Source organism: Pituophis catenifer, unplaced genomic scaffold (assembly GCF_029215685.1).
Source record: "Pituophis catenifer annectens isolate HBS135680 unplaced genomic scaffold, rPitCat1.0.hap2 SCAF_5, whole genome shotgun sequence".
Taxonomy (NCBI): Eukaryota; Metazoa; Chordata; class Lepidosauria; order Squamata; family Colubridae; genus Pituophis; species Pituophis catenifer.
Window position 1 is genome coordinate 31908965 of NW_027256885.1, and position 10217 is coordinate 31919181.

The 10217-nt window shown below is 38.7% G+C and overlaps 1 protein-coding gene across 1 annotated transcript; it reads right to left on the reverse strand.

The window, feature by feature from the left end:
* Positions 1-5785: 5785 nt before the first annotated feature.
* Positions 5786-9348, reverse strand: LOC139317642 (vomeronasal type-2 receptor 26-like). Its single transcript, XM_070944727.1, has 3 exons — positions 9250-9348; positions 8461-8587; positions 5786-6537 (listed from the first exon to the last, which is right to left on the reverse strand). The coding sequence occupies exons 1-3, from the start codon at positions 9346-9348 to the stop codon at positions 5786-5788; spliced, it is 978 nt and encodes a 325-aa protein (XP_070800828.1).
* Between the last annotated feature and the right edge of the window lie 869 nt (positions 9349-10217).

A 10217-nucleotide genomic window follows, 5' to 3' on the forward strand; every position in this document is an offset into this window, starting at 1 on the left:
TCTTTTAGTTCTGCAGCTGTTATAATGTGAGACCAAGATTGAATGATTGCTTCTATTAACTGGGTTTTATTGCTGGGTCACTTCTGACTAACAAGTTTCTTTAGTTGGCTCCATATATTTTCAATTGGGTTAAGGTCTAGGCTATTCCCAGGCCATTCCAGCAGTGGAATATGATTATCTTGAAACTCCAAAAAAAAAAAAAAGTGGTGTTATTAGCCATCAAACCTCAAAAATACACTTTCCTCAAAAGATTTCCATGATTTTGGCCACTACTGTAGTTAGATCGACTAGTTAGATTTTCCATCCATGTTCAACCCCCCCTTACCTATTGTGAGACTAGCCAAAGTTGATTAAGTGTGTTCCCTGAAACTACATGTATTCAAATAAAGGAAATAATACAGATGGTGTGCCAAGAGGACAAGGCAATATCCATGACTGTTGGGTGCCTTCATACATGAGAAGGCTTGTTCTGTACATGACATGGCTGAAATGTTTGAACTTGTTCCAGAAGATAATATTTAAAAAAAAAAAAAAACCCATAATGTTTAAATTATGAGAAAGCAGATTTTGGTTGCACACCAGAAATAATTTCCTAATGATAAGAAGTATTCAATTATAGAAGAGACTGCATCAGGAAATATTTTCATAGGGGGAAAAAAATCTTTCCAGATTGACCATAAGGCAAACAAAACAAAAAAATGTTTAGCAGGTGGCAAGATAAAATAGCTTTATCTTTCTGGCATAATACTTATTTAAACTTGTTTTAGTTTTGTTTTTACCTGGTTTCTTTTACCGATATATTGCACTGTATAGGTTTTATATGCTTTTATGCTTTCAACTGTATATCATCCAGAGTCACTCTCAGAGTAAGATGGGTAGTACCTAACTTTGACAAAAATAAATACATAAAAGTGATACGGATCAGATTAAACATTATTAACCTAATCTAGGGGGGAAAAGATGCCATACTATAAACTATGCATGATTACATCCTCAGAACAAAATTCTATTAATGAAATACCTCTTAAGTTCCTTTTTTTTGAGAACTTCCTTACATGATATCATCTAAGAGATCCAGCGAAGGGGCTGTTTTAAAGGTGATTGGCTGTAAAAAGACATAACTCTGAGACATAATACCAGCAATGTTGAGTTCCCCTGGATGATAATATTTATGAAGAATAGGAAGAAGAATCTGGATTCCTAGAAACATCAGTCCTGATATAAACACCACTATCATGCTGTGTTACACTCTACTTTCTCGGAAGTCTTTCAGCCAGCTTTGTTGAGGTAGTCAAAGAGATGTCAGTTATCATAAAAAGCTGGATAATTACTCTCTTACTAAAAAGGTTAATGCAAATGTTGGGTGTGCCAAATGTCAAGAACGTGTTTATCTTGCTTGCTGTTCCATCTCTAAGTGGCAAAGGCTGGATTATTAGAACAATTTAGTCTTAATAGCTTTGCTGCAGCCCAAGGACACTCTTGAATGAAAGGATGAAAAGATCATGATAATCTTGATAATTGCAGGATAGATGGAATTGACAATTATTTAGAACTGCCAGTGTTTTGTTGACTTTAGATGAAATTAGTTGAACTTGCTTCCTGTTTGAATTGAGGGGAAGAAGAAATGGCCTAATGCATTCAATATGAGGGCAGCTAATTGCAATGAATCCAGTACATTATAACATATTGGGATCCATACTTGTTCAATACATGTTCAATATCAGAATCAGAATAGAGCTGGAAGGGACCTTGGAGGAGATCCTATACACGGGTGGGTTGTACTTACCTTTACTACTGGTTCGCAATGGGGTCACGCACCACTCCCTCATGACGTCGGGGTCAGTGGGTGGAGCCTCCTGCCAGTTTTACTACTGGTTCTTGCAAACCTGTCCGAACCAGGGGCAACCCACCACTTATCCTATATCATTTCAGACAAGTGACTGTCCAATCTCATCTTAAAAACCTCCAGTGATGAAGCATCCACAACATCTGAAGTCAAGCTGTTCCTCTGGTTAATTGTTCTCACTGTTAGGAAGTTTCTCCTTAAACTCCAGGTTACTTCTCTCCTAGATTAGTTTCACATTCAATGTTTGTTGTCTTGCTTTCTGGTGCTTTGGAAAATAAATTTACCCCTCCTCTTTGTGGCAGCCTCTTAAATACTGGAATACTGGTATCATGATCCCAATAGGGGCCTGGTGGCTCAGCAGACTGAAAGCATTGTGATTAACACCAGCTGTCTGCAATTACTGTAAGTTTAAATCTCACCAGGCTCAAGGTTGACTCAGCCTTCCATCCTTTATAAGGTAGGTAAATTGAGGACCCAGTTTGTGGGAGCAATAAGCTGACTTTGTATAAATATACAAAAAGTATGAAGGCTATTGCTTAACTCATTGTAAGCCGCCCTGAGTCTCCGGAGAAGGGCAGCATATAAATCATTTTTTTTAAAAAAAATAGTCCTTTTTTTCTCTAGACTAGCCAAACCCAATCCTCCAACCATACTTCATATGTTTTAGCCTCCAGGCCTTTATGTTATATATTGATTAGATTAAAATTTTATTAGATTAGATTATTACATTAGATACCATATTTTCAGAATATAAAATGCACCTTTTTCCCCCAAAAAAGAGGGTGAAAATCTGGGTGCGTCTTATATTCTGAATGTAGCCCTGCCTAGCCTCGCAAACAGAGATTTCAAAGGCTGAAAGAAGCCTCCGAAAGAAGCTTCAGAAAAAAAGCCTCAGAAATGAAGCTTCAGAAAAAAGCCTCTGAAAGGCTTTTATCTAAAATAATATGGCAAGCAACAAAAGAAGAATCAGTAAAGGTTCTAACCAAACTATGTTAACAAATCTGGAAAATGACACAGCAGATTGGAAGAGGTTAATCTACATGCCAATACCAAAGAAAGGAGATTGAACAGAGTACAGATAATCCTTCAGAAAAAAAGCCTCTGAAAGAAGCTTCAGGAAAAAAGCCTCTGAAAGAAGGTTCAGGAAAAAAGCCTTTTTTTCTGAAGCTCTCTTTCGGAGGCTTTCAGAAGCAGAAAAAAAAAGCAAGGCAAAGAACTCACAACCAACAAACCTGTTGCTAAAATTCACCTCTGGGAACAGCTGATTGAGAGTATTCCGAGAGGCCAATCCACCCACCAATCAGCTTTTTTCTTATTTTCCTCCCCCAAAACTAAGCTGCTTCTTATACTCTGAAAAATACGGTATGATGTTACGTTACGTTACGTTACGTTACGTTACGTTACGTTACGTTACGTTACGTTACGTTACGTTACGTTGTTATGTCATGTCATGTCATGTCATGTCATGTCTTGTCTTGTCTTGTCTTGTCTTGTCTTGTCTTGTCTTGTCTTGTCTTGTCTTGTCTTGTCTTGTATTATTATTATATTTTATATCTTTATAATATCTTTTATTGCTTTTCATTCATTTTGAAAGGATATGCCCAAAAAACTTATTGAAAGTGGTTTTGGGTTGCTGAGCAAAAAGATGGTGTCTATGAAATAATTATTTTGCAGAATCCCAGAAGTAAGCAATCACATTATGAGAATAATTATTTCCTTGATTACTTAAGTGAAAAAAGAATCAAGTCTGTGAGCATGTAAGGCAACAAATACAACTTATTATCTATGGACAGAGTGTCCAGGATAAATCAGAAGACTAATTAGGAAAGAATAAGCAAGATGGGTGGCATAAAGTTTAATAAATAAGTAAATAACAATAACATAATAATACAACTTAATGATGAATCACATCTGTAATATGAAGAACCTCATTGTCATCTCCATATTTCTACAAAGATAATATAATTTTGCTCTACTCTAATTCTTTTACTGACATATTGTCATGATATATAAAAATTGTTTTGAGATTGCTTTGTTCTACTCTAATTCTTATTCTGATTCTAATTTAATTAGAATAGAATTAATGCTGATTAAAGAAACAATGGATGGAAACTCATTCAAGAGGAGAAGCACACTGGAATTAAGAAGAAATTTTCTAACAATGCGGACAATTAACCAGTGGAATAGCTTGTTTTCAGAAATTGTGGGTGCTTCATCACTGGAGGTCTTTAAGACAGCCACTGTCTGAAATAGTGTTAAGTGTCAGCGTTCCAAGTAACACAACCATAGAGAGCAGAATTCCGAGGCAGATAGATTCCTCAAAGAACAATTTGGTTGGATACATCATATTGGCACAACTGATGAAAACCAACTCTGAAAATTCCCACGGTTTTCACATGGTTAAAAGTGAAAGTTCCCCCTTTCCCACAAGTCCCATCAAGTGCTGGCTGGTTGCTTGGTTACTTTCTCCTCCTCCTCCTCCTTCCAGCCACCCGTTGAAATGACCTTGGTTCTCACAGAACACTTTTTTGTTTTGGCTACAAACTCCCAGCTATCTATTTTCCTCCCCCCTCCCATCCAGTGGCAACCTTGAAGCCTTAAAGATAGCCACAGCCAGGTTCGCTTCAGGGTTGACAATAAGGTCGCCTGCTTGAGCAAGGGGTTGTAGTAGAAAACTTCAAAGATCCCTTCCACCTGTATTCTGTTTTATTGATTGATTGATTGATTGATTGATTGATTGATTGATTGATTGATTGATTGATTATTCTGCCATATTGGCATGATAAATGTAGATTGTTGTAGTATATTTTTTTTTTAAATTATACATAATGATAAATTAAAAAATATGTTTGGGAAATAGCTTATCCAGGATCCCAGACAGCCTGTAACAGTCTTGGAATTTCCATACCACCCGTATTTCTATAGTTAAAATTTGCAACTGATTTGTGAGTTTTTCCTCAGCTTCCTCAGCTTCCAAGGACAGTAACTTTTCCATGCCAGAACAATCTGAAGCAGTTCCACAGCAAACAGTAATTGGGAATACTTTGTGCCACACTAAGCTGGTGAAATTTTAGGACTGAATGATGGAGTTCGGTACCAGACTTACATAGAAAAATATTTCACAAGGAAGTAGATGGGGTTCCGGATATAAATAATAAGTCCTCTTCTTTTTGTACCATTCATTATGCCCCCCCTCCATTAATTCTATCACCATTGGCGAATATTCAAGAATTTACTGCTGCCTTTCTACCTATTTTATCTACTTGCATTTGCATGCTTTTGAACTGCTAGGTTGGCAGGAGCTGGAGCAAGTAACAGGAACTCTACTGTGCCATGCAGGACGTGGGCCTTGAATCCAGCTGTCAGCTTTTCAGCTGACAAGCTCAATGTCTTTAACTACTGAACCATTGTGTACTACTTTGGTGGGAAGAGAGCAACATTCTGTGCACATCGGCTTATAGTCATGCTGGCCTCATGACCACAGAAGTGTTTTTGGACAACATTGGTTCTCTTAGCAAAGAAATGAAGTTGAGCACCATGCACTAGAATTGGACATGACTCGGCAGGGAAAACCTTTACCTTTATCTTTCTAGCTAATGCCTTCAATTGATGGCAGTACATATTCCTCTTGAATGAACAACTTTTCAAAATCTGAAAGCAATGTAGTGTTGTGGACAAGGCCCCTGAACAGTCTCATTCCCTGTTGCCAACCTCCCCCATCCCACTCCAATTTTAGAATATCATCCTTATAATGGTTGGGCAAGGTTAAACCCAGATGTCTACCGCCTTCTGTCAATAATAAAAACAAAGCATGTCGCTGAATTTTAGCCTTTATCCAACAATTTCAACAGTAGAGAGAACTTTTCCATGCTTTTTCCATGCTCCAGGTCTTGTATAATTTTATCCTTTAAATTCAAGTTCTTCGTATACTTTTCTTTTTTACTTCTTTCCTCTTCTTAGAATACTTTTGTTATTTATTTCAGGCCTAATCAAAATAATATAACATTTGGGAAAAAAGATACAGCTCAGTAACCCAAAACTGGATGCTACAATGGAAAAGATCTCCACAGCCACCATATATTTTCCCTTTGTACTCAGATAAGTGGGAATAAAGGACAACCAAACACTGCAAAATACTAACATGCTAAAAGTGATAAATTTGGCTTCATTAAAACTGTCAGGCAGCTTTCTTGCTAGGAAAGCCACTGTAAAGCTCATAATGGCCAAGAAGCCCATAAAACCCAAGACACAGTAGAACATAAAGACAGATCCTTCATTGCATTCCAGAACAATTTCTGTAGTCATTGCTTGCATGTCCAAATTTGGGAAAGGGGGAGATATAGATAGCCATATAATACAAATGGTAACTTGAATGAATGAGCAACAAAGAATAATGGAGGTGACCATCCACTTCCCCATCCATTTCCTCATCCCCGATCCTGGCTTTGTCACCATGAAGGCCAGAACCACAAGGATGGTTTTAGCTAACACTGAAGAAACTGCCACAGAGAAAATGATGCCGAAGGCAGTTTGTCGTAGGAGGCAGGTTATCTTTTTTGGGTGGCCAATGAATAGGAAAACACAAAGGAATGAAAGCAAGAGGGCAATGAGGAGAACGTAGCTGAGGTACTTGTTGTTGGCCTTAACAATGGGGGTGTCCTGGTACTTAAGGAAAGTCCAGAGCACTAGTACTGTTATGAGAGAAAAGGAAGAAGCAAGAATGACCAAACCACTCCCTAAAGGTTCTTCATAAGATAAAAAGCTCATTGTTTTTGGAATGCATGAACTGTATTCTGGATCCGGATACTGGTCTTGTGGACACTGGAAACAGATATCCATATCTGAAAAAGCAAGCAGAAATATAATTGTTTTCACTAACATTTCTGCAAACAATGCTCAAATTTGTATGAATGTTCTAAGAAAACATCCATAAGAGCCGTGGTGGTGCAGTGATTAGAATGCAGTACTGCAGGCTACTTGTACTGCCTGCCGACAATTGCTGCCTGCAATTTGGCAGATCAAATCTCACCAGGCTCAAGGTTGACTCAGCCTTCCATCCTTCTGAGGTGGGTAAAATGAGGACCCAGATTGTTGGAGGAAATATGCCGACTCTGTAAACCGCTTAGAGAGGGCTGTAAAAGTACTGTGAAGCGATATATAAGTCTAAAGTGCTATTGCTATAACCTTTGTCATATTATTAGATTTATAAAATTTCAAACCAATGCATGATTTACAACATTTGATTATATAGGTAGCCTTTAACTTATGAACATAATTGAACCAGGCAATTATGGTTGTAAGTTGTGATAGTTGTAAAGCAGATTCACCATGTGACTGGACCTGATTTTACTATGTTTTTGCAGGTTTTTTTTTTTTTTTTTTAATTTGATTTATATGCCGCCCTTCTCCGGAGACTCAGGGCGGCTTACAATGTGCTCAGCAATAGCCTTCATACTTTTGTATATTTTATACAAAGTCAGCTTATTGCCCCCACAAACTGGGTCCTCAGTTGCCATTAAATTAACACTGCATTTATAATCTGCACCCATCCTTTTGGTCTTTGGAAAAGGCTTGAAGACCTGGCTTTGCCAATTATAATTCTGGAGGTAGTTAGTCCTCCCCGTCTTTGTTTTATTTGTGCATTGGAGTATCTCAAGAGTTCTCCAATGCATAAATAAAACAGTCCAACCTCCTAAACGATTATGGAGAATCAATATGTAAAGAGACTTCATAAAACAGAGAGGAAGGACAAATGTTTTAAGCAGCTAAAAGAAGAAACATAAAAGTACAAAGTATATGAAAGTGGGAAATTCTATAGATATTCTATATGTTATTCAGCCGCCTCTACAGAGCTTTTGACACAAATCTTATATTGAATTACAGTGGTGGCCAAAATTGTGGAAACCTTTTGGGAAAAGTTTATTTTTAAGGTTTGATGGCTAATAACACCACTTTTTTTTGGAGTTTCAAGATAATCATATTCCACTGCTGGAATGGCCTGGGAATAGCCCAGATCTTACCCCAATTGAAAATCTATGGAGCTGACGAAAGAAACTTGTTAGTCAGAAGCGACCCAGCAATAAAACCCAGTTAATAGAAGCAATCATTCAATCTTGGTTTCACATTATAACAGCTGCAGAACTAAAAGACTTGGTTCAGTCAATGGGAAGACATTGTAAGGCTGTAATTCATGCTAAAGGTTACTCAATTAAGTATTAACTGACGTGGTGATAATTTTTGTATATCTCATTTTTTCTATGGTGATAATTTTTATGTATCTCATTTTTTCTACGTGTTTCACTTTTCTTCTTTATACTGTAACTGCTATTCTAACTTTCATAAAATTTATTGCATTACATTCTTGATTAAATTATCTTTCCATTGATGTATAATTTTATGGTACTAATCAAAAAAAAAAAGTGGTGCTATTAGCTAGTTTTAGAAAATACACTTTTCCCAAAAGGTTTCCACAGTTTTGGCCACTACAGTATTTAGCCATGGTCTTTACATTAACTACTCCATTAAATCCACCCATACTGAAAGTTAATGTTAAATTTATGATAAGAAACTCAGGGTTATAAAGATCAAATTGTTATATTCTCTTACATTCTTACCTTTTTGAGTTGAAATCTGGCCTTCAGGACATGGGAAGCAATCATAGCAGCAAAATGGTTTGCCTTCCTTCTTTCTCTTGACTGAACCTGGATAGCAATTCTCATTACACACCGAACGGGGAAGTACCTATTCATAAATGAACAAAATAGTAGAATAGAATAGAATAGAATAGAATAGAATAGAATAGAATAGAATAGAATAGAATAGAATAGAATAGAATAGAATAGAATAGAATAGAATAGAATAACAGAGTTCCTTTTATCAACCAGAAGAAAATAAACATAAAAAGTTAGTCTTATTAGCAAGCTTCCACTGAATTACACTCATACAACATGTTCTTCAGAATAACAGAGTTGGAAGGGATCTTGGAGGTCTTCTAGTCCAACTCCCTGCTCAGGAAACCCTATACCATTTCAGACAAATGCACTAGAATTGGACATGACTCTGGAGCCTGGGGAGGCCATTTTTGCCCTCCTGGAGGCTCGAGGAAAGCCTCCAGAGCCCAGGGAGGGCAAAAGACCCCCCCCCCATCATGGTGCAGGCGGCCGACTAGGCCATGCCCATCATGGCCATGGCCACCTAGCAACTGGGTGAGAACTCATTGCTAAAATTTTTGAAGCCCACCCCTGCCATTTTCCCATCCATTTCTCATCCCAGATCCTGGCTTGGTCATCATGATGGCCAGAACCACAAGGTTTTAGCTAACACTGAAGAAACTTCCACAGAGAAAATAATGCTGAAGGCAGTTTGTCGTAGGAAGCAGGTTACCTTTTTGGGGTGGATTTTACCTGGTTAAACTCATTGGGCCATATAAGAGCATCATCATAAATAGAGAAAAATTTAGGGGGACTTCCGGTGGCTCCGCGGACGACGAGGACGGTCTCCATAGACCGCCAGCCACCCGATCTGTAAAAACCGCCCTGACAGCGCTAAACAGCTGTCCGGCGGTTTGAAAAAACTCTCCTTCGGGCAAAGAAGGAGAGGAGAGTCGGAGGGGGTGGGTAGAGCTCCCTGAAAGTCACTGTCTCTCGGCTTGTCGTTCGTTCAGAACTGCGATAGGAAATAATCACCAGTAACACACAGAGAATCAGGGTTTACTTTGGCAATGATAAGCTTGCAGTCAAAAGTAAAGTACAAGTCAGTGTTTTGGTTCAAAGTCAGCGCTGGGTGTAATCACACCACAGTGCTATTTAACAAAAACTCAGCCCCTTAAACATACATCCGGTGATTATCAATCAAGCACCCCCCACTCCCTTAACAGTAACAGCTGCGAGCAGCGAGGACAGCAGAATCGGAGAGGCCTAGCAACGTCATCAATCATTGCCCTGAATGCTGCTATCCAGGAACTGTTTGTGTGTTCGCTGTGGCTGCTTATCTCCACTCCTTCGTCTCCCACACCCCCCATCGATGGCGAGCTCCGGCAGGACTCGACAGGCGGCCCCCCTACCAGGAGCTCACCTATAAATAGAAAGCATACAGATGTTAGTCACTGTTACGATCCTGCATTAGGTTTGTCTGGGTATTTCCGATGGAACCATTGTATCAATCGGGCAGCGTGAACATCGGGTGCTGCCACCCACGAGGCCTGTGTTACAGGGTATCCTTTCCACCGCACAAGATATTGTAACATCCCCCTACGAACCCTGGAGTCCAATATTCGGTCTATCTCATATTGGTTGGTATGCACGGGACCCGGTGGAGTAGTTGAGGTACCTGGCCTTTCTATCGTCACCGGTTTCACCAAACTGCTATGGAA